Source organism: Chelonia mydas, chromosome 11, assembly GCF_015237465.2.
Source record: "Chelonia mydas isolate rCheMyd1 chromosome 11, rCheMyd1.pri.v2, whole genome shotgun sequence".
NCBI classification, from domain to species: Eukaryota; Metazoa; Chordata; order Testudines; family Cheloniidae; genus Chelonia; species Chelonia mydas.
Window position 1 is genome coordinate 59,132,595 of NC_051251.2, and position 25,456 is coordinate 59,158,050.

A 25,456-nucleotide genomic window follows, 5' to 3' on the forward strand; every position below is an offset into this window, starting at 1 on the left:
TTCTTCAAGGCCAGGTGTTGACCAAAGAAGCTGTTAAGCTCAGCTATCTAATGTCCTCCTTTTAGGAACACTAATCTGGTTCACCCACCACTGTAGTTGCATTTCTCCCGTTCCAGCATTGCACCAGTCTTTCTGGCTGAGACAGCAAGTTATGTTAGTCAGTTCATTAATTTCTTGACATGAATAAGAGAGTTTAAAGATGATGCTTGTGGCTGCTGTGTGTCCTGACTTCACCAAGTCTGATTTCACAATACAAGACAAACACAGGAAAACACAGAGGTTCAGAAACGTTTTTTTCCCAATAAACTGGTGAAAGGAATGAATCTCATAGACTCATATATATTAAGGTCAGAAGGGACCATTATGATCATCTAGTCTGACCTCTTGCACAATGCAGGCCACAGAATCTCACCCACCCACTCCTGCAATAAACCTCTCACCTATGTCTGAGCTATTAAAGTCCTCAAATCATGGTTTAAAGACTTCAAGGTGCAGAGAATCCTCCAGCAAGTGACCCATGCCCCATGCTGCAGAGGAAGGTGAAAAACCCGCAGGGCCTCTTCCAATCTGCCCTGGAGGAAAATTCCTTCCCGACCCCAAATATGGTGATCAGCTGAACCCTGAGCATGTGGGCAAGATTCACCAACCAGATACCCAGGAAAGAATTCTCTGTAGTAACTCAGATCCCACCCAATCTAACACCCCATCACAGGTCATTGGGCCTATTTACCATGAATAGTTAAAGATCAATTAATTGCCAAAATCATGTTATCCCATCATACCATCTCCTCCATAAATTTATCGAGTTTATTCTTGAAGCCAGATAGGTCTTTTGCCCCCACTGCTTCACTTGGAACTTCACTCCTCTGATGGTTAGAAACCTTCGTCTAATTTCAAGTCTAAACTTCCTGATGGCCATTTGTTCTTGTGTCCACATTGGTACTGAGCTTAAATAATTCCTCTCCCTCTCTGGTATTTATCCCTCTGATATATTTATAGAGAGCAATCGTATCTCCCCTTAGCCTTCTTTTAGTTCGGCTAAACAAGCCAAGCTCCTTGAGTCCCCTTTCATAAGACAGGTTTTCCATTCCTCGGATCATCCTAGTAGCCCTTCTCTGTACCTGTTCCAGTTTGAATTCATCCTTCTTGAACATGGGAGACCAGAACTGCACACAGTATTCCAGATGAGGTCTCACCAGTGCCTTGTATAACAGTACTAACACTTCCTTATCTCTACTGGAAATACCTTGCCTGATGCATCCCAAGACTGCATTAGCTTTTTTCATGGCCATATCACATTGGCAGCTCATAGTCATCCTGTGGTCAACCAATACTCCAAGGTCCTTCTCCTCCTCCATTATGTCTAATAGATGAGTTCCAAGCTTATAACTAAAATTCTTGTTATTAATCCCTAAATGCATGACCCTACACTTCTCACTATTCAATTTCATCCTATTACTATTACTCCAGTTTACAAGGTCATCCAGATCCTCCTGTATGATATCCCGGTCCTTCTCTAAATTGGCAATACCTCCCAGCTTTGTATCATCTGCAAACTTTATTAGCACACTCCCACTTTTTGTGCCGAGGTCAGTAATAAAAAGATTAAATAAGATTGGTCCCAAAACTGATCCCTAAGGAACTCCTCTGATAACCTCCCTCCAGCCTGACAGTTCACCTTTCAGTAGGACCCGCTGTAGTCTCCCCTTTAACCAGTTCCTTATCCACCTTTCAATTTTCATATTGATCCCCATCTTTTCCAATTTAACTAATAATTCCCCATGTGGCACCGTATCAAATGCCTTACTGAAATCTAGGTAAATTAGATCCACTGTGTTTCCTTTGTCTAAAAAATCTGTTACTTTCTCAAAGAAGGAGATCAGGTTGGTTTGGCATGATCTACCTTTTGTAAGACATATTGTATTTTTTCCCATTTACCATTGACTTCAATGTCCTTAACTACTTTCTCCTTCAAAAATTTTTCCAAGACCTTGCATACTACAGATGTCAAACTAACAGGCCTGTAGTTACCCAGATCACCTTTTTCCCCTTTCTTAAAAATAGGAACTATGTTAGCAATTCTCCAGTCATATAGTACAACCCCTGAGTTTACAGATTCCTTAAAAATTCTTGCTAATGGGCTTGTAATTACATGTGCCAATTCCTTTAATATTCTTGGCTGAAGATTATCTGGGCCCCCCGATTTAGTCCCATTAAGCTGTTCGAGTTTCGCTTCTACCTCAGATATGGTAATATCTACCTCCATATCCTTATTCCCATTTGTCACCGGTGGCTAGTATCTCCATTTCATGTTCCTCTTTCATTCCAGCAGCTCCGTGTGACAAATCCAGATCAGAGGTTGATGATGACTGTGAGAAGTTGTTGGCTTCTTCACCAAATGATCTCATTTCTGGGCCAGAGGGTACAACGGAGCAGCACCAAATGGTCATTGGCGAAAACCCAGAGATACATCAAGGTAGCTTCTTCCTACCTCCAATAACCAATCGAAAGTTCACGCTGGAGGGGAGGAAGGCAGGAATAAGAGGGGTGAATGCTGGAAAGGAGGGCCACTATAAAAGAGGTCAGTCAATACAAATCAGAGATTCAGCTTTTGTCTCAGTTGTAGCTAGACTAACACCGTCTCTGCTATAAAACTAATTCAGCTTCTAGCTATTCACCTACTACAGCTCATCTTTGTGGCGATATTACCCAATCACATATGGTGATTGGCAACATTCGCCAATCCGATGGTCTAAAGGAATTTATTTCACATTCAATTGTGTCAGAAGTACATGCTGCATCTAAGCTTTGCATTAAGATAACACTCTTAGGGGCCTGTCATAATGGAATTTTGTTAATTCATAACAACTAACATTTTATAACATTTGTCATCCAATGATCCCAAAAGGTTTAACAAATTTTATAAACCAGTTACAAGACATATTAGGTTTTACTTCATTTGTTATTGAAATGCAGCTGCTTTTGTTTATGGAAGATATCAGACAGTCCACTACACAATAGTCCAGTAGAGAAATTAAAGAACGTCTATGCCAGTCGAAACTACAGGGGAATTTTAGGTAGACGGAATGCATTGATTAAACTGGGACTTAGCCTGAATACCAAAGTAATGAAAGTGGGATCTTTAATAACTACACTTCGTCATAACCTACACCCTTACACGTCATTTGAAAGATGGCACCTCCAGCAGCACAGCACCACTCTAGCATCAAGACAGAGCCTGGCTCATTACTGACTCAAAGGAAAGAATGCTCCCCAGGAACTACCACCACCACCTTCCTGCAGCAGCTAGATTTTCCTTCCAGTGCTTGGAACCCAAGCACTGGCTGCAAATAATTGTACAGAACAGAAACCACTGCTGTGCACTTAATATCTTAAGGGTATTAAAGTCATCAAGGCAGCAGTTATTTTCTATAAACTATAGTGATCGCCAATAAAAATTCAACATTTACGCATTACCCACAATTACCCAGTGGAATCTAAGATACAGCAGTTATTTTCTATTCCAAGTAGAGGGAGAAACTTTTGTATCTCGGATATCATTATAGAGTTACTATAGGAAAATGAGTCTTTTTTTTTTCAAAGGCAACTACTGTAATTCTGGTATCAGATCCATCCCTCTAATTCTGTTCCACAGCTCATAGTTCAATAACAACAATATGTTGATGGAACATTTCATGTTTTCTTTAGGTTGATCCAATTTCTCATCAGTTTTACGCAGCACTTCGTAGACCAAGCAGCACTTTATAACATTGGCAGTGAGGATAAAGATTAATTAGATAGGGGTAGCTTAGCAGGATAGACAAACAACACACCACTAAGTCACTGATTAATTGTGGCCCTTTTGTGCATTCACTCCCTCTGCCTAGGTCTCTATTTCCTCTCCCGCCCCCCATACATTTATTGTTTTATGCAGATCTTTAGTATTGTTCCTTATATGCTTTTTCCAAGATGGTGATTTATTCACCCAGAATGCAGTCCCAGGATTAGATCTGCTGCCCCCTATATATGGAAAGAAGGGTCCAGGGAACCAGAGTAGCAAGACAAACTTCAAAACTTTCAGCAGCAGCACTTCTATAGGAAACACGCGTGGCACCCTACCGGAAGAGCTGAGAGGTAACATGTTTGTACTGTGCATGGATTCTGTAATTATGTTTATCTGTTTGTACTGAACATGCTGGAGGGACACAATACTTTTTTCTTCCAGAACTTCTGGAGAAACTAACATGCTGGTTTTGATAGCAGCACTGGGAATTCCAGGAATTGTTTACTATTCAGTGTGCATGTTTCAAGAAAAGTTTGTTCCTGATATAAGATGCTACTGAAAAAACATGCTCATTACACAGATTTTTAGGACATGAGAAGGGGAAGGGGCAATACTTCCAGCAGGAAGGAGATAGCTACCCTATGCTGCAAACAGACATGACAAAGCCAGCACATACCACTGGCATGCACACAGGCATGCCGGTTAAATACGAAAGTCAGTAATTCAGAGGGAGAAGCCAGTGATGGAACTAAACTCCAAAAGCCTACAGTAAGAAAGTATAATTCAGTTAAAGTCAATGGAATTGTGCCCATTTACACCGGGAGTTATTTTGTCCCAAGCTTATTAAACATGTGCTCTTTCAAATCCACGGCTCCGTTTCTATGGCAGATAACATCAGCCAGCCAAAAGCAGTTATCAGTTAGTGTCAGCACCTGAAGTTGCCACTGTATCAGAAAGAAAAAAAGATAATGGATAGTTACCAAACTGGAACTTCATTTGCAGATGGTGGGTGGGGAGTGGCATGAGGGGGAGATGGAAAGGAAAATGCCAAATAAAGTGTGCTTTTCATGTCATCATAGGCTCAGAAGAGTCATGTTCAGACATATGAAAACTGTAACGAAAGTGCTGGATCTCCAGGCCCCCAAGCTTTGGAGGAATGGGGTTCAGAACTCAAAACCTGACCTGATCTGAAGGTCATACTGGACAGAACCAAAACCTCAAATAAAACACTCATGAGCTTTGGGGGCGGGTTTCAAAATCTGCTACTGAATTTTGTGTTCCAACCCATCTCCTGTAATGGACAAAGCTTTCTTAGAGTCACCCGGTTCTTAATTATGACATGATAATGTGGATGCATGCACAGAGCTACTGAGAAGGATATTTTCATGAAATGAACATCAATGCAGTAGGTCTCCAGGAATCCTTCTTGGTGGTGTGTATTAGTAACAATGTTCATCTTTATGTTTTCAAGAGTGTTATAATGGTACTTCACTAGGCAGCCTCATAATGGGCCCTGATGGAGAAATCGTCTGTCTGTCCCTCTTGGCGTCTGTCCAAGATGCAGATGTTCCTGCTCAGTTTAGCTTTGTTCCGGATAAAGGTAAGGACACATAATCTGAAGAAGTTTCCTTTCCAAGAGGAAGAAATGGCATGCATGGCTCTCCAAAGTTTCAGACAAACTGAATAAATAAAAATCAGACCCTGATCAGTGTTGCTCTTTTCACTGAGACGGTGTAACTTCTGCCAAATCAGCCACAACAGTTATGTTTGCACAGCAAGTTTACTTGTACTCTAGGATAGGTAAGATCATGGAATGGCTGTTAAAAGGGATGCTGGATTGTGTAACTGAGTTTTAAAAGGGTTTACAAAACTGCTGTGGGATTTGCACAGTATAAACAATGTCCTTCTCTCCTTTAAAGTGAGCCTCAAAAGGAGGAGGTGGCTAATTTATAATCTGCTCAGGTATTTGTGCTGTGCGCCTCAGACAGCCAGTGTGAGTCATCTTCTGACAGACACGTCATGCAATCTCCAAAAACTGACAGGGATATGAGCTTGTGGGAATAGAAAATGGTTTGTTCTGAGCAAGGGCCATCTCACAAGAAAAGAAGCCCAAGAGTGGTTAGTGCCAAGGAGCCAACAGACAGTAGGATTTGTTTCCCCAAGAATAACCAAGATGTGTGCTGATGGGCTAGAGAGCTGCTGCAAGAAAGGTGTGATTCATGTTAGAAGGTCAATACAATTTGCATGAGGAGGTTTAAGTTACAGAACCAGCTGGCTTGTACCATTAGAGAATGGCCAAGCCATTTGACCGAAGAAGCCCACAGCACAGCAGCCTTTGGTCTGCTGCTTTAATCTCTGGCTCAAAACCCAGATCTTTTCAAAGGGGAGAGATGCTACTGCTCCCCAGTGAAGACATTATCTCTCACTGAAAGTATCACAGTATTTTACAGTAATGATCTAATTCATCACTACAACTATGGCCCCTTTGTGCCAGCTCCACTGGAATGAAGGGGCCGGCTATTAATTGGGAATTCTCCAGACATAGGATCCCTCCCCAACTAGTTCTACACCACTGTCCACAGAAGTCAGGGCATTCTCAGAGCACTACTGCACTCCAGCTATTCCCATGAGTGGCTATAGGCAGCTGGACACAAGCTGCCCAAAGTAGTGTCAGGAGCCAAAGCAGCCACTGCTCAGACCAGATCAGGGAAAGAGCAAAGGTGACACAGAGCCACCTTACTCCATCCTCCACTCTCTTTGCACCATATTCCCTCCCCCACCCAGTTTGCACCATCTTTGTTACTGTATCTCAGTGTTTTCTTTGTATTATCTACATAGTTTACTGGTTAAAGCAAAAAGAAAAGGAGTACTTGTGGCACCTTAGAGACTAACCAATTTATTTGAGCATAAGCTTTCGTGAGCTACAGCTCACTTCATCGGATGAGTACTGTGGAAAGCATAGAAGATCTTTTTATACACACAAAGCATGAAGTGTTTGTTACTGACAGCACCCTAGAGTCAATAATGCTGTAAGCTTGTCAGTTTTCATTCTCTGGCATCACCACTGGTAACAGAGGTCCTGAAGGCCAAGTTAGGGGTTCAGTTACACCTGTGCTGCTCCAGTATGTTCAGAGTCTGCCCTCAGCGACACCTATGCAAACCCCATTGTCTTCAGTGACTTTAGACAGATGTAACAGACAGACCATTATGTTGATACACAAGAAGGAATAGAATCTAGCTCATTCTTCTTAGCTAAGCTGGGTCTTCCAAGAGCAAGACTGCCATATTTGGCATCAGGAAAGAATTCCCCCCCAGGTCAGATTGGCAGAAACCCTGAGGGTTTTTCGCCTTCCTCTGTAGCATGGGGCATGGGGTCACTTGCTGGTTTGAACTAGAGTAAATGGTAGAGTCTGTGTAACCTGACGTCTTTAAATCATGATTTGAAGACTTCAGTAAAACTCAGCCAGAGGTTATGTGTCTGTTGCAGGAGTGGGTGGCTGAGGTTCTGTGACCTGAGATGTGCAGGAGGCCAGGCTAGATGATCACAATGGTCCCTTCTGGCCTTAAAGTCTATGAGCAGCACAGACTGTGTCACTGAAGTAAGCTCTGGCTATACACAGGAGATAGGACTGTTGATTACAAAGATTCCTTTTTAACATAGTCTCGCTTGAGAGCACAGCTGCACTTTGAGATTTGATTCCATAACCTTGGTGGTGGCTGATGATGAGAGAAGGAAGAAGTGCACAACTTAACTTTCAGAGCTCAGGGTGAGCTTGCAATTAGATTGCTTTAACCTGTGAACTTTTTACATCTTACTGATGAAGAAGAGATGTAGAACAGCTAGATTTCGTCTTTCAGAAGTTAGTTTTCTTACCATTACTATCTTCAAAGTTCTGCAGCCAGTGGCAAAGTCTAGGTTTTATAAGGTCACCTATTGCCATTACCTGATCAGCACCCAGGATTTATGCCCCCTAGAACTGTACATGGAAAGTGCCAGTTGTGCACAGCTCTGTCCTCCCATATGCAAGGGAGACTGCCACCTCCATGGTACTCTCTCACTTCCCCTCTGGATCCTGTGTAGGCCTCTCCACAGGGTCCTGGATCTTTGCAGAGGCATGGCATGAGGGCTCAGCAGGCAGGTGCAATGCACATCATTCCCCCTCTGGTCCTACAGAGATCCCCTGAGATCCCCAGAGACCCTCCAGCTGCAAACAGGAGGACATGAAGGGATCTCTGTGAGAGAACCATTGCTAATATTTCCTCCCCCAGCCTCTCCTCCTGTGAGTCATTTCTATAGTCGGGGATGAACTGAGCCTTCCTGACATGCGGTTTGGGTGCTCGATGTCAGACACAAAATTAACCTTAATCCATATAAACCCACAGAGATATTTTCTGATGATATCAAGGATCCCATTTAAATCCACTAGAGCAAGGGAGTTCAGAATAAAGGCTAAGACCTTGTTCTTAACCTACCTTATCATGCCTACACAACAGAAGTGACCAACACAATTGGGAAACATGCTTGTACCTCTGCCTGATCATAGAACCCAGCCAGCCTTCCTCTTGGCAGCATGGGATGAAAAAAATATGTTTTCATAATGGTGTTAGGGGAAAGGGTTTTAGCCTACATCAGGAGACTTAGGAGCATGGTCAACCATGTTTGAATTTCATCATTTTTGTAGAATAAATAGGGCCTTCTATAAACTATAATTTTAACCTTGCTAGAAATAGCTCTGTACAGAAATGATCGTCAAGCACATCTCCAGAATTGTGTAGGCAATAGCCTTTTTTTCAGTTATCCCTGTTCATTATAGACAGAGCTTTTTTAATTTTAAGAACTGTTCTATCCCAAGCAGTGCTAAAGTATCCCCCTGAAGAAGCCCTTATCACGTGTGACACATTTTATAATCATGTTAACTATGGATGCAAACTGTTTTAACCATGCTACTCTTTTTTTTTTTTTAAAGCATGTTTAAAAAATAGTTTCAGGGATAGTTAACTCCCCTAAAGCCCCGTCTGCACTGGCTTTTAAACCAGGCTTCAGAATGGTGGTTGTCTGAATATATGTTACTTCTTTGATAATATCCCATGCTTCGCAAGTTCACTTCACAGCCAATGACGCTTTACGCTACAGGACAATGATAGAGGCTACCAAATGAGGCTATTATTGAACTGTGCCAGATACCCTGTCACAAGCAAGCTTAGATGCCCTAGCGCCTATCAACCAAAAGTTTTGTACTCCATTTTTTTAAAGCGGAGCAATAAGCCACAATAAAATCTACATTATTAAGTTGTTGGGACATGATCCCCAGTGGAAGGACTCCTATGGACTTCAGTGGGCATTGTGTCAAGCCTGGGGTGCCCGCTGAGGCACAAGAAGTAGAATACCCTCACAGGTAGCCTGCTCATGCACACCCTGGAGTGGCTTATTGTTTATTTTTAAAAATCTTGTGTGGGGTCAGAGGGCAGAGTTACTAAAGTATCCTTCTGTGAAAAATAATTCCTACTAAAAAGATCAGACAGAACAGGGAAAGTGACATTCAAAACAGCAGAAAAAAACAGAAAAAACATTCAAAACAGCATTTATGTTTATTACATATCCCCCCCCCACACACACACACACTTTACAAGGTTCACTGGACTATTTAGACCATGCAAACTGATTTTTTTTTTAAAGGCTTATAACTTAGCTTAATGTGGGGGAGAAATTTCACAGGAATAGCCACAAGCACATCCCTGACACAAAAGCCATCCTCCTGCCAAATTCCAAGACCCTGCTCCAAAGCATGTAGACACTAGAGCTTCCCGACTAACTGGTTTTAAGAATTTTTGTATTTTATTTTTATCATGGGCAAAGGACATATTTTTCCCTAACCTCATTCTTGGAGGCGGCTGAACCTTTCAAAGAAATTAAAACAAAAACAGAACCATACACTCAGCCTGAGGCAAAGACTCGGGGTGGAAAATTTAATCCCAAACAATTCAAGCTTGGCAAAGTTATAAGGAAGTAAAAACTAGGTTGGCTGACACTGTGCATTAAAAGACCCTAACTGAAGGTATTACCTATACTGCCTATATAGCTACAGTATTGCTAAGGCCCTTTGTTTTCAAGGGTTTATTTATTATTAATTATTATTTTAATTTCCCAGGAATTTATTGGTGTTTTATTCCAAAATTTACAAAATGGGTGAAAAATCAATAAAAAATGAAAGCCAGTGGGGAGAGGAGCCTGGTACTCACAGGGCACAGTGGGCACATGGGCTGGTATTCATGATTAAGGCTAAGATTTTGTCATGGTTATTTCTAGTAAAAGTCATGGACAGGCCACAGGCAATAAACAAAAATTCTCGGAAGCTGTGACCCTGTCTGTGACTTCTGCTGCTGCGGCTCCATGGTTTCCCCTGCCACTGTGATGGCTGGGAGCTGTGGGGTTCCCCCCCTGCCCACGGTGGCTGGGAGCTGCAGGGTGACCATATTTCCATATTATTATTTAAAAAGTTCAAAAATATAGAAGGTAGACATCAAAAATAAATATTTTCATTGATCTGACCAGGAATTTTTTTAGTTTATTGGTTTGTGAAAATTCAAGATTGACTCTTCATCAGTAAAAACGTTGAAATCTCCAAAACTCTCACAGGACTGGAAAAACATTTCCAGCTCAGCTCTAGCTGTAAACAGGATGTAATTTAGGTGCTACAATATGCACAAATCAGCCTCTCTTTCCACCTCTAGACTAATCAGCCAATGTATATTTTCAATTTGTACACACTCTGCTCACATTATAACACTGATAGGCAGCTATCAAGCTGCCTACAACGCATAGCATCTAGTCATCACTAATACTCTGTACACCACACCACATCCAGACTCCACCATATATCATTTTAATGTTCTTGCTCCATCTGAAAGTGGTAAATAGTGAGGTTCTCCAAGGATTTGTACTCGGACCAGTGCTGTTGAGTCTATTCACAAATGATCTGGAAAAGGGAGTAAACAGTGAGGTGGCAAAGTTTGCAGATGATACAAAATTACTCAAAATTGTTAAGTCCAAAGCTGACTGCGAAGAGTTACCAAGGGATCTCATTAGCTGGGTGACTGGGCAACAAAATGGCAGATGAAATTCAAATGTTGCTAATGCAAAGTAATGAATATTGGAAAACATAATTGCAACTATACATACAAAATGATGGGTCTAAATTAGCTGTTACCACTCAAGAAAGATCTTGAAATCATTATGAATAGCTCTCTGAGAATGTCTGCTCAAAACGCAGCAGCAGTCAAAAAAGCTAACAAAGTTAGGAACCATTAGGAAGAGGATAGATATCCATGGTACACCCACACCTTGAATACTGCATGAAGTTCTGGTTGCCCCAACTGAAAAAGAAAGATATATTAGAAAAGGAAAAGGTACAGAGAAGGGCAACAAAATTAGGAGTATGAAACAGGAGAGACGACAAAGACTGGGTCTGTTCAGCTTGGAAAAGAGACAACTAAAGCGGGATATGAGAGAGGTCTATAAAGTCATGACTGGTGTGGAGAAAGCGAATAGGAAAGTGTTATTTAACTCTTCACATAACACAAGAACAAGGGGGTCACAATTAATAGGCAGCAGATTTAAAACAAACAAAAGAAAGTACTACTTCACATAACACACAGTCAACCTGTTGAACACTTTGCAGGGAGATGTTCATGGAGAATAGATCAATCAATAGCTATTAGCTGAAACGGTCAGGGTATCTGGGTATCCATATACCTTTAACTGCCAGAAGCTGAGCCTGGATAATGAGTGATGGGTAATTGCGCTGTTCTGTTAATTTCCTCTGAAATATCTGGCACTGGCTACCATTGGAAGACAGGATACTGGGCTAGACGGACCATTAGTCTGACCCAGTATAGCCATCCTTAAGATATTACCTCATCCGTCTTGTCTTTGTATTCAGATATCAGTCATGAGGAACCGTGGTCAGGTGTTTGGCACATTCTGGCAGGTAAAGTTGAAGTTCTCCCATACTGTGTTCTGCAGTAAGAGGCTATTTAAATAATAGGATCCATTAACTCATCTGCAAAAGTGATATTATTTTTCCAAGGGTGCAAACCTCCTTCAATTGGAGAAGACTTTTCTACTGGAGAGGTTCCACAGGGAGGAGGAACATCATTTCCTAAGGGAAGGCACATCAGTACACTAATTTAAGAATTAGTACACTTGGACAGATGGCATTTTGTCACTCTAAGATCCAGCCACAGAGAGGAGTTTTTCACACAGAAAATATCTCTGAACATATCCCAGCTCTGAGAAGACTTTCATGCATGAGATGATTCCTTGACATTTTTGTTAAATATGTGGGGAAAAGGGGATAGGGAGTGGGGGAAATCAAATTTTTTTTAAAATTCACATTCAGTTTAAAAGAGATGTAACTTTTTTTTGATAAAGTAATACTTGTGTCAGTTTTTCAGCATGAACAACTGAAAGAGTCACCACACGTTCACCAAGGATTAGTGACAGATGGGGATGAATTGATGGCTTGTGTGCCAACTGGTCTGCAAGCTACTCAGTCTAAGTAAGAAGTCTTTTAGGTTGGAGTAGAAAGGCCTCTACACAACTTTTAAGCATTCAGACACAGACTTCATTACATCTCACTATAGCTATTTTCCATTCTAGCCAAAGGGATTCAAGAGAAGTTTTAGAAACAAGTAGGACACATGAGATCACGAAGATCAAGCCGGTCCCTTTGGGTATGTCTACACGATGAAATTAGGTCGATTTTATAGAAGTCAATTTTTAGAAATCTATTTTATACAGTCCATTGCGTATGTCCCCACTAAGCGCATTAAGTCAGTGGAGTGCATCCTCACTACCGTGGCTAGTATTGACTTATGGAGTGGTGCACTGAAGATAGCTATCCCACAGTTCTCGCAGTCTCCACCACCCATTGGAATTCTGGGTTAAGCTCCCAATACCTGATGGGGCAAAAACATTGTCACGGGTGGTTTTGGGTACATGTCGTCAGTCGCCCTTCCCTCCGTGAAAGCAACAGCAGACAATCGTTTCGCGCCTTTTTTCCGTGCAGACGCCATACCACGGCAAGCATGGAGCCCGCTCAGCTCAGCTCACCGTCACCGCTGCTGTTGTGTCCTGGGTGCTGCTGTCAGCAGACGGTGCGGTAGGACTGCTAACCGTCATCATCCACCGCTTCCGCTGCAACTCTGCTCTCCTGCTCTTGTAAATGAGCTCAGTCTCAACAGCAAATTTCTCCATGTTGTCATCATCCACTGCTTCCACTGCAGCTCTGCTCTCCTGGTGCCATGAATCCACCTCGCAGGTCCTCTCGTCGTTTTGTAGAAGTATCTATTCTCGTGGCATCCATCGTCATCCACCGCTTCTGCTGCAACTCTGCTCTCCGGCAGACACCATACCATGGCAAGCATGGAGCCCGCTCAGCTCATCGTTGCTGTTGTGAGCATTATAAACACCTTGCTCATTATCCTGCCGTATGTGCAGAACCTGCAAAAGCAGGCGAGGAGGCGACGACAGCGCAATCACAATAGTGATGAGAACATGGACACAGACTTCTCTCAAAGCACGGGCCCTGGCAATTTGGACATCATGGTGGTAATGGGGCAGGTTCCTGCCATGGAACGCTGATTCTGGGCCCGGGAAACTAGTGCAGACTGGTGGGACCGCATAGTGCTGCGGGTCTGGGATGATTCCCAGGGGCTACAAAACTTTCCATGCGTAAGGGGACTTTCATGGAACTTTGTGACTTGCTTTCCCCTGCCCAGAAGCGCAAGAATACCAAGATGAGAGCAGCCCTCACAGTTGAGAAGCAAGTAGCGGTAGTCCTCTGGAAGCTTGCAATGCCAGACAGCTACCGGTCAGTCGGGAATCAATTTGGAGTGGATAAATCTACTGTGGGGGCTGCTGTGATCTAAGTAGCCAATGCAATCGCTGAGATGCTGCTATCAAGGTTAGTGACTCTGGGAAATGTGCAAGTCATAGTGGATGGCTTTGCTGCAATGGGGTTCCCCAACTGTGGTGGGGCGATAGACGGAACCCATATCCCTATCTTGGGACCAGACCACCTTAGCAGCCAGTACGTAAACCGAAAGGTGTACTTTTCAATGGTGCTGCAAGCACTGGTGGATCACAAGGGACGTTTCACTGACATTTACATGGGATGGCCGGAAAGGTGCATGACGCTCGCATCTTCAGGAACTCTGGTCTGTTTGAACAGCTGCAGGAAGGAACTTACTTCCCAGACCAGAAAATTACTGTTGCGGATGTTGAAATGCCAATAGTTATCCTTGGGGACCCAGCCTACCCCTTAATGCCCTGGCTCATGAAGCCGTACACAGGCACCCTGGACAGTAGTAAGGAGCAGTTCAACTATAGGCTGAGCAAGAATGGTGGTAGAATGTGCATTTGAACGTTTAAAAGCTCGCTGGCACAGTTTACTGACTAGGTTAGACCTCAGCGAAACCAATACTCCCATTGTGATTGCTGCTTGCTGTGTGCTCCACAATATCTATGAGAGTAAGAGGGAGATGTTTATGGTGAGGTAGGAGGTTGAGGCAAATTGCCTGGCGGCCGATTACACACAGCCAGACACCAGAGCGATTAGAAGACCACAGCTGGGTGTCCTGCACATCAGAGAAGCTTTGAAAACCAGTTTCATGACTGGCCAGGCTATGGTGTGACAGTTCTTTTTGTTTTTCCTTGATGAAAACCCGCCCCCTTGGTTGACTCTACTTCCCTGTAAGCCAACCGACCTCACCCCTTCAATCACCGCTTTCAGAGGCAATAAATTCAGAGGCAATTATTGTTCCAAATCATGCATTCTTTATTAATTCGTCACACAAATAGGGGGAAAACTCGCAAGGTAGCCCGGGAGGGGTGGGTGAGGAGAGAAGCACCGGGTGGGTTGGTGGATGAGGGGAGGAGGGAAGGACAAGGCCCCACTATAGTTCAAAACTTTTTGAATGCCAGCCTTCTATTGCTTGGGCAATCCTCTGGGGTGGAGTGGCTGGGTGCCCATAGCCTCCCCCCCCCGCGTTCTTGGGTGTCTGGGTGAGGAGGCTATGGAACTTGGGGAGGAGGGCAGGCAGTTATACAGGGGCTGCAGTAGCAGTCTGTGCTCCTGCTGCCTTTCCTGCAGCTCCACCAGACGCCTGAGCACGTCAGTTTGCTCCCCCATAAGCCTCAGCATTGCGTCCTGCCTCCTCTCATCGTGCTCCTCTCTCCTCTCATCGCGTTCATTTAACACTTTCCTGGACTCTGCCATTGTTTGCTTCCATGCGTTCTGCTGAGCTCTTTCAGTGTGGGAGGACTGCATCAGCTCTGAGAACATTTCATCACGAGTGCGTTTTTTTTTGCCTTCTAGTCTGCGCTAGCCTCTGGGACGGAGATGATAGGGGGAGCGTAGAAACATTTGCAGCTGTGGGAGGAAAAAAGGAAGAGTAGTATTTAAAAGATACATTTTAGAGAACAAAGGGAAGACTATTTCACACTGAATCAAGCAATTCACATTACATAGCACATGTGCTTTTGGTACAAGGTCCCATTTTGCCTCTTATATTGAGTGCCCGCTGGTTTGGTGTGAGACATCACACACACTCAGCTGGGCAACAGAATTCGGCTTCCAGGCAGCCATGGTAAGGCAAAGAGTTTCAGCTTCTTCAACCTTCATAACATGTGGGAATGGTTTCAAACAGCAGCGCCCTCCTTTCCTATACCAAGCAAAGCCCGTTGGATTGGCCATTTAAAAGGAGGGGCTGCAATTTTAGGGTGAGTGTGCAGCACAACCCAACCCACCCCCCTCCACCCAATTCTCTGGGATGATCGCTTCACACACACACACACCCCTACCTGCATGGCTAGTATCAGGGAAGATCCCTGTCAGCCAAATGCGAACAGCTCAGCATGAACGGGCCTCTTCCCCCACCACGTGGCTAACAGCGGGGATGATTTCTTTTCAGCCAAAGGTAAACAGCCCAGCAGGAACGGGCACTTCTGAATGTCCCCTTAAACAAATTTCCTGTATTTCAACCAGGTGACCATGAATGATATCACTCTCCTGAGGCTAACACAGAGAGATAAAGAATGGATGTTGCTTGAATGCCACCAAAGCCCGGGCCCATTCGCTGCAATGCTTTGTGCTGCTATGATTCCAGACTACTTGCTACTGGCTTGGCGTGGTAAAGTGTCCTACCATGGAGGACGGAATAAGGCTGAACTCCCCAGAAACCTTCTGCAAAGGCTTTTAGAGTACCTCCAGGAGAGCTTCATGGAGATGTCCCTGGAGGACTTCCGCTCCATCCCCAGACACGTTAACAGACTTTTCCAGTAGCTGTATTGGCCAGGAATGCATCCCAAGGATTCAGCGCAAATTAATCATTAAACACGCTTGCATTTAACACGCCTATATTATATTTACAAAGGTACACTCACCAGAGGTGCCTTCTCTGGCTTCATGGTCTGGGAGCCCGCCTCAGGGGGTTGGGAGGGTGTTGGTTCGAGGGTGATGAACAGTTCCCGGCTGCCGGGGAGAAGGGATTCTCCGCTTGCCTGCTGTGCGCTATCCTCAACCTCCTCCTCCTCCTCATCTACAACATCCTCATCCCTGTGGTGTGAGACTCCCCGCATTGCAGGTATCCACGGACAGCGGTGGGGCAGTGGCAGGGCCCCCCCAGAATGGCATGCAGCTCATAATAGAAGCGAAATATCTGGGGCTCTGACCCAGAGCAACCATTTGCCTCCTTTGTTTTTTGGTAGGCTTGCCTGAGCTCCTTAATTTTCCACACGGCACTGCTGGGTATCCCTGTTGTAGCCTCTGTCCATCATGCCCTTGGAGATTTTTTCAAATATATTGGCATTTTGTCTTTTGGAACGGAGTTCTGCCTACACGGATTTGTCTCCCCATACAGTGATCAGATCCAGTACCTCCCATTTGGTCCATGCTGGAGCTCTTTTGCGATTCTGGGACTGCATGGTCACCTGTGCTGATGAGCTCTGCATGGTCATCTGTGCTGATCAGCTTGCCACGCTGGCCAAACAGGAAATGAAATTCAAAAGTTCCTGGGGGTTTTCCTGTCTACCTGGCCAGTGCATCTAAGTTGAGACTGCTGTCCAGAGCGATCACAATGGAGCACTCTGGGATAGCTCCCGGAGGCCAATACTGTTGAATTGCATCCACGCAACCCCAAATTCGACCCAGCAAGGTCGATTTTAGTGCTAAACCCCTCGCTGGGGATCTATTTTAAGAGCCCTTTAAGTCAACAAAACAGGCTTGGTCGTGTGGACGGGTGCACAGTCAAATGGACCTAACACTTTGCTAAATTTGACCTAAACTCGTAGCGTAGACCAGGGCTGTGTTGCAAAACTCTAAAACACTACTGGTCTATAAGAACATCATAAAAGATTTTTCTCCTATAGCATGGGGATAAAGGCTTGAGCTTTACTGTTAGAGGACAAGATGATATAGGACCCTCTTGGATGTCTGAGCAAAAGCAAATAAGAAAGTATTTCTAGCAGTTAGTCATTCTCTTCACGGAGATTTCAAGATAAAAAAATGTTTATAATTGGATTGGAGGGGGTCTTTTGATATAAATGACAAAGGAAAAACAAACAAACACAAAATGGTCCCACAAAAAGAGATTGTGGAAAAGTAATCACCCAAAAAGACCCCAACTATATTTGATGTTATTTGAACTTAATTGGTATAAAACCCCTACAGCATTGTTTGGAAGAACAAGTAGCAGAAAGCCAGACTGCCTCTGCCTACTCCTTGAAAAACTGCCATGCCTATGTGGAGCTATTTACTGGCAAGAAAACAAACAGTGTGTTTCTGAGTTGTTTCTGGGATTTCACAGTGGCCCTTCAAGTTTATTACACAAGATCCCACAGATAAGGTTAAGCAAGAAGTCGAGAAATGAGGAGTTCTCAGAGGAAAGGGGAGAGGGTAGGCTCTCAACTGTGGAATGTCACATTCAGATTGGTCCTTCACATTTTTTGGTCATTTCTGCAAGAGGCCATGACTGTGACCCTGCTCTGGATGCAGCACAGTGTTTTAACTCTGGAGTCTCCCTGTCTAAGCCTATTTACACAGGCACTGACAGAAGTCAGGACAAGAGACAGCTGCTTTCATTCACCTGATAACTAGGACTATAACAGGGTTTTAAAAAGAACTTGATAAATTCATGGAGGTTAAGTCCATTAATGGCTATTAGCCAGGATGGGTAAGGAATGATGTCCCTAGCCTCTGTTTGTCAGAGAGTGAAGATGGATGGCAGGAGAGAGATCATTTGATCATTACCTGTTAGGTTAACTCCCTCTGGGGCACCTGGCATTGGCCACTGTCGGTAGACAGGATACTGGGCTGGATGGACCTTTGGTCTGACCCAGTATGGCCATTCTTATGTTGTTAACTAGATACCTTGGTTCTGCCTCCCAACTCTGACACATAAAGGACAAAAATCCTACCTCACCATGCTGCTCAAATACACAGGACCAATGCTGGGGGAGACCCTAAGCAGAGTAAACTCCTGCTATCAGTTTTTAATCCACCAGTGCTAAATTAGCCAATTTTCCAGTATTCAGGCATTTTGCATCATTAAATCTACCAACACAGTTGGCACCTTTACAGCACTTTTATCAGTGAAACCCAGGATTGGATGTGCATGGAGCCTATTGCATCCTCTCACCACTAAAGGGTTCAGATAGGGACATATCTGCAGGGTCTTGTGGGGGAACTTGCTCTGCTTATGTTGTAACATTTCTGTAACAGAGAGACAACTTCAGTCTCCAGGGCTGTCAATCTAGCATGTTTTAGAAGAGCATTAAAATCACTCTATAAAAATATATAGAAAGTGTTAGATATATATATATCTCCTGATCCAGATTTCTCATTTTCATTGCAGGAGACTGTGGATTACCCCTTGAAACAGGAACCAGCCTTCATATAAATCCACATGAAACCTCCCCTTTGAGTCAAAAGATGAATGACAAGGTGCGATCCATGACAATGTTTTGTAAGTTCAATATAGAGGCAAGATGGAAGTAGTGCACATAAAATATTTATGGAGAGCCCAGTATAAGCTTGCTTTGCAACAAGTGAGGAAAGAATTAGATGTGTTTCTTTCTAGCATCCCTTGGTGATTTTCTCCACAATTTGTACAGCTATTCAGGTTAAGTATACCTATAATTTGTCTGGGGGGTTCACTTTCTTCTGAAAAATCCCACCCTGGCCATCACTGGAGGCAGGACTAGAGGGGGCAGTGATCTAATCTCATAGAGCAAACCTTTCTTAGCTAACCTGTGGAACAGTATTTAGGAAGAGTAAATATTAGAAAGAAAGAAAGTTGATTTGAAAAATTATCAACGTCATTTGAAAATAGAGGAATAAAAATTGATGATGTTGTTTAAGTGGAAACATCAAGACTGAGGGTCTCTCTGGCTTAGGCAAGTCTGAAAAGAGACCGGTCCTTTAATTTACTGTGTGGATGACAGAGGCCCCAAAGATAGCTCCAGTGTGCTCCAGTTAGAGATTATCTCCCAGCCTCATTTTGCATTTACGTCCCTCTCCCTCACATACTTTCAACAGAAAAGATTTTTTTTTAACATATCAAGCTTTGAAAATCAACTGGGCTGCATCTGTTTTACTGTAGACTTTCTAATCCATCAGTCCTCTGGACTACAATGTAAAGGTGGGACACTACTAGTAGACATTTAAAAAAAGGAAGCTTTTTCACTCTCAGCTTTTAAATCACACCTTTCCCTGTTGTACCTCACTTGTCCTCTTTTTGACTGCTTAGTAAACTAAAGAATGATGTTAACAGAGGAAAGTGCATTTCGATTAGCTACCTTTTATTTTAAGTCCCAGGAAACGCACAATGGGGTGAGAGTTGCAGAATTTGGATCCAGATTTTAAACATCTAAAGTTGGGTGTATTACAATCTAGGGTTTTGGTTCAGCCCCATCTCTAGCATAAAGAGAAGCAAACCATAAATCCTTAAGGCTAGAAAGACAGCAAGACACTGATTTTAGGAACACTGGTCTTTTGGCAAAGTAGAGAACTCAGGTGTATGAGGGCTGATGGCAAGTACTGTATCCAATTCAGCAAATCTCATTTTAGCTGGATGACCAGCAGGAGGGGAAAAAAGCAGTTACTTGATTGGCCTCACAGCTGCTAAATTAAGTGCTAGAGCAGGGGTGGGCAAACTTTTTGGCCTGAGGGCCACATCAGGGAATAGAAATTGTATGGCGGGCCATGAATGCTCACAAAATTGGGGTTGGGGTGCAGGAGGGGATGAGGGCTCTGGTTGGGGGTGCGGGCTCTGGGGTGGGGCTGGAGATGAGGAATTTGGAGTGTAGGGGGTTGCTCTGGACTAGGGGTTTGGAGGGCGGGAGGGGGATCAGGGCTGGGGCAGGGGTGTGGGAAGGGGTGTAGGGTGTGGGGTGCTGGGGGTGTGGGCTCTGGGGTGGGGCTGGGACTGAGGAGTTTGGGGTGCAGGAGGGTGCCCCAGGTTGAGATCAAGGGGTTTGGAGAGCAGGAGCGTGATCAGTGTTGAGGCAGGGGGTTGGGGTGTTGGGAGAGGCTCACGGGTGCAGGCTCCGAGCGGCGCTTACCTCAAGCAGCTCCTGGAAACAGTGGCATGTCCCTTCTCCAGCTCCTATGCGGAGGCGCAGCCAGGCAGCTCTGCACGGTGCCCCATCCACAGGCACCATCCCTGCAGCTTCCATTGTAGTGCTGGAAGGGGCCATTGGACTGCGTAAGAGCCAGAGTGGGGCCATGCCGTGTGGTGTGGCCCCCCACCCAGCGCCCCCTTCCTTGAATGGAAGAGGGCTGAATGGGACTCTGTTCTGAGACTCCGTCAATCAGACGGAATAGTCACTAGAGTGTAACACAAGCTACACCCTTGACCCCAGGGAATGAATGCATGGACTGCACAACACATCCAGTGCCATGAAGACCAAGATATGAGAGGTCTCTCATTCTGAAATGCATTTTACTAGTCACAGAGCCCTGTCAGTCCTGATATAAAGGTCTATTTGTTTCAGGGATTCAGCTCTGCTTAAATAAGCCAATACAACAGGGCAGCCCCAGGGAGCTTTGCCCTGGAGAAAAATGGGGGCAAACAGGAGAAATTCAGGAGCAGTGTTTTAATCTCATGATTTTATCCCAGCTCTCATATTAAAGGCCCAGCTTCTGGAATCACCTGGTTACAACATGAGAATTTCAGCTTTGATTTTTTTAAAAAAAGAAGTTGATTTCTAGCCCTCATGGTTGCAGAGAAAAGCTTGAAAGCATGACATGTCTGTGACCCAAAAGCTCAGAAAGCAGAAGGCAAATAGAAAGAACCCAACATTTAAAAAACGTATTTTTAAGCCTTTTTTAAAGGCCTGACATGATTTTTGAACACTTGGTGTTGGCAATACTGAGTTCCGTTACTCAGCACAGCCACACCTCAGGACAGGTCCACACTTAAACGGTGCAGTGGTGTAGCTGCGCTGCAGTGAAGACTCTACCTACACCGAGGGGAGGGCTTCTCCCATCAGCATAGGTACTCTACCTCTGCAAGACAGTGACATCAGTGGGAGGTTGCTGGAGATTGAGGGGAGTATGGAGTCCTCAAAGTCTGTACCCTGGCCCACCCACCATAATAAAACATGGAACATATCAACAGGAGATGAATGGAGCAATTCACATCACTTGGAGCTATTGTTTCAGCCTCTTTGCAGACACAGGCATTAGATGCTGCCTCAGTTTACAGTCTGCTCAGATTTGTGGTTTTCTCCACGAACATAGGAATCTTTTTTTTTTTTAATTAAAATTTAAGACGAAATTCTAGAGCACAATTCTGTGGCAGGAGTGGGGGTGTGTGTGAATTCTGCTACAAGCGCTGTGACAATGGATTTGCACAGTCCGCTGGGCCCAACTCTTGGGCCTTTCTCCACTCAATCCTTACTCAGAATTATCTCACCACCTTCAGTGAAAGTTTTGCCTGAGTGAGGACTGATTAAAAACCAAGTAACATCTAGATTTTACCATGTGATAGAAGGAAAAGGCCTGGTGTCATGTTTTAAATTATTTGTACTTGTGGTAGGATTGCGGCTATTCAGGCACTGTAATGAGGGGCTGGGGAAAAAGACATTAACAGACTGAACCCTTTTTATTAAAAGTATTATTTACAACATACAAGTTGAACTTATTGTACCACAACTGATACTATGATTTCAGCATCAGAAAGTTGCCTTTGTTACAAACTAATTGGAACAGCTGACCAGGTCAAATCAAGGTTCAGAGGCTATATTGGGCATTTAGAACTCTCTAAGACCAAATTACATACACCTTGATGGGGCCTTGTTTTCAGATGGCAGGTGCTCAGCACTTTCTGTAAATCAGGAACCTTAACAGCATCTCAAGTTGGGCATCCTAGGTCACTTTTGAAGTTCTTGGCTGTAGTTTAAAGTAATCAACAGCAGAGATTAAACAGTTGTTACTTGGTCAGTCTCATGGTATCTGATTCATCTTTTTTCATGTTATAAAAGCCAGGAAAAAGTTCCTGAAATTCTCAAGTAGGCAACACATTTCATAGCTGAGAAGTGCTTTTTTCGGAGGATGCTGGCTATATACATGCTATCAACTGCTATGCCCTTACTAGCTCTTAAAAGCAGAGCAAGTGTTAAAAAGTGTTTTATGACTGGACAGAGAAAAAACAAGAGATAGACTATAAAAGGTATGGGAAATAAATGCATAGTCAATGCAATCTTACAGCTCTATTGCATGATCCCAGTAACACAATGGAAAGTTGCCAACTGGCAGATAAATTGACCTGTGCGCTCATGAAAATGAGGTACTGATACCACCAGCTAGAACTTGTATTAAACCAAGCTTCCCACACATCTGTGCCAATTCAGGCTCAATCCTGACCTGCAACAACCTAGTTATTCCAATCCTGGGCCTGTTTAGAGCAAAGGCTGCCAGTCAATGTGAACGAACTGTGCCTCGAAATTGTGTGATGGTTTTGTGATTAAGCGTTTTTAAACACTGATAAATAGTGATGATTGTTATGTGAAAGCATCAGACAGCTGGCAGCAAAATTACCTTTCTGCAAGTTACTGCCTATCCGCTATAATCTGACCATAAGATTTAACAATCCTAGTGAGCGCCATTGTATTTACAGTTAATTATTTATACAGCACCATAAACGTACCCAGCATTTTGTAACACACAAAATAGAGACACTACCTCTCTGCAAGTTGGAAGAGCTTACACTAGTTCAGGGCAACGGCTCAGGAATGAGCGAATGCAGATACAACAATGAGGAGGAAAACAGTGCAGGTTGACTAGGTCTGAAGAAAAAGAGCACACAGTGACTTAGAAGTGGGAGGCTGGTCCAAGCATGGGGTGAAGCATAACAGAAGGCATGAAGCTTCTTCTGTGGCCTGATTGACACTAGACAAGCATACTAACCACATCCTCCAGCACTCCTGTAAAATGCTTCTGGAAGTATTCCACAAGGCCTTTCAAAATTTTCCAGAATCTACTGCTTCTAGGGGCTGTGCCAGGATCAGTGGGATAAGTATCCAGTTGACATTGCACTAGTGGTGTAGTGCAGAACTAGTGTGATGAGCAACAAAACAGCAGCAGGCTATTTTAGTTAACTACGGTCTAGTTTGGACACACCACACTATGGGCACACAGTGCTGCAATCTGACCAGTTCAATTCTCCAGCACAGACAAGCTGTGTATGTCCTTAGGGGTTAACATCTGTAACAATAATTTGCTTTTTGTAACACATTTCATTCAAAGGTCTCAGGAACACTTTATAAACATTGCTTAAGACAACACCCTGGTAGAAAATAGAATGTACAGGAATCACTTCGCCCACCACTGAAATATGCCCACCTCTGCTCTGTAACACAGCAGCTGTTTAACAGTGTGCAACAACACTGCACAGCTATTTAGAGCAGGGAGATGTGTTAACCATAAATCAGTTTGTGCTAGTTTCAGGCTGCACTCAGGAGTTACCATTTAATATTTTCTGTTATGAAAGCTATTTCTGAAAATATTTGTGCTATTAAATAGCATTCATTGTAAGTCAAACCTCTGCAGTTCTTGTTTATCTTCACAGAAATGCTCAGAGTCCTTGGGAGCAGCTGTCTTGAAGAAAGGAGAGCCTCAGAGTTTTATAAATAAAAAGCTGGTATGTTAAAACAGGAAAAAAATTACATAAGTACTGTATAATATGTCATTACAGCCCTTTATGCCACACGTAGGACTCAAATTTTAAAAAAGATTTTAGTTACATTGCAAAGAATATCTTCTCATTTATTTAACTTCACAGTAACAAAATTGGGAATCGAATCCAGCAAAGGAGTCAAAGTTAAAAAAAAAATGACATTTCAAAATAGCTAAACCAGGTATTTTCAGTGCGCATTTAAAAACTGATTTGTAAAAGATGGCTTTGGTTTGGGGCAGTTTTACTGGTTAAAATCTAAAACCAGAAATACTAATTTTAAATCACCTCTAAATTTTATAATCCACAGACATTCAGTCAGATGCTTAGCTGGGATGAAGCAGTGTATCTCCATTGACTTTAACTGAGCTACAACACCTTACACCAGCTGAGGATTTGGACCATAACCTGCCTTTTAATTACAAAGCTGTCGCCCTTCATTTCCTTTGCTTCTTTTAAAATAAAGTTCAAAATGCCCAGACACTAAGCATTTTGTTTGACCCAAAACAATGTTTTTCAATTGTACAGTCAAGTGCTTTGCATCTCAAAGCGCTTTGCAAAAGGTATCATAGTTTTTAAGGCCAACAGGGACCACAAGATTATCTAGTCCAAGCACCTGATCAGTATTCCCATTTTACAGGTGGGGAAACAGTCACAGAGAGGCGAGTATGATCTCTCAAGTTCCTGCACCACTTCAGAGTCCCAGTCCAGTCCAGTCCTGTCCTGTCCATTGGATGTTTTGGTTGAAGTGATCAGTGTTTACATTTAAATTGGTTAATATTAACCACCATTGAGAGGAAAGGGGCAGTTTACAAGTTTTGGTTTCAGGCTGTATGCAAGATTAACAGAGACGTAACTGCATCTTGTTACACTTCATACCTGGTTCACATTGCTACGATTTTCTTCACAACCACAAAGTCTAGAAACATTATTTTTAATTATTACATCTGATTCTGGAGCAAAATTCTGTGGCAAAGAGGTAAATTCTGTAGCCAGGTTGCTGAAGGGGCCCTGTACATAAGTTATTGTACTCTTCTACAAGATGTTACACCAGCTGTCCTTGGAGTTTTACCATAATAAATAATGTTTCCTTTTCATTGTTTATTAAGCATCGACAACATGCTCTGGACCCATCTTCCTGACTTGGTCCATCAAGGCTCCGCTCTTTCCTCCTATAAAACCCTTTTCCGTGAACCGTTCATAGAATCATAGAATATCAGGTTTGGAAGGGACCTCAGGAGGTCATCTAGTCCAACCCCCTGCTTAAAGCAGAACCAATCCCCAACTAAATCATCCCAGCCAGGGCTTTGTCAAGCCTGACCTTAAAAACTTCTAAGGAAGGAGATTCTACCACCTCCCTAGGTAACGCATTCCAGTGTTTCACCACCCTCCTAGTGAAAAAGTTTTTCCTAATATTCAACCTAAACCTCCCCCACT

General features: G+C 43.5%; 1 protein-coding gene across 7 annotated transcripts in view; it reads left to right on the forward strand.

Annotated features, from left to right (window-relative positions):
* KIAA2012 (KIAA2012 ortholog) overlaps nt 1–25,456 on the forward strand; it is a 102,581-nt gene that overhangs the window by 39,938 nt on the left and 37,187 nt on the right. For 5 of the 7 annotated variants that reach the window (XM_043524738.1, XM_037912282.2, XM_037912285.2 and 2 more), the window contains exons 9-13: nt 2,330–2,581; nt 3,970–4,134; nt 5,256–5,384; nt 18,698–18,786; nt 23,915–23,986. In XM_043524738.1, coding sequence (XP_043380673.1) covers nt 2,330–2,581; nt 3,970–4,134; nt 5,256–5,384; nt 18,698–18,786; nt 23,915–23,986 — 707 coding nt within the window. The remainder of the gene's footprint in view (nt 1–2,329; nt 2,582–3,969; nt 4,135–5,255; nt 5,385–18,697; nt 18,787–23,914; nt 23,987–25,456) is intronic. The other 2 variants (XM_037912286.2, XM_037912283.2) reach the window with 2 other exon arrangements.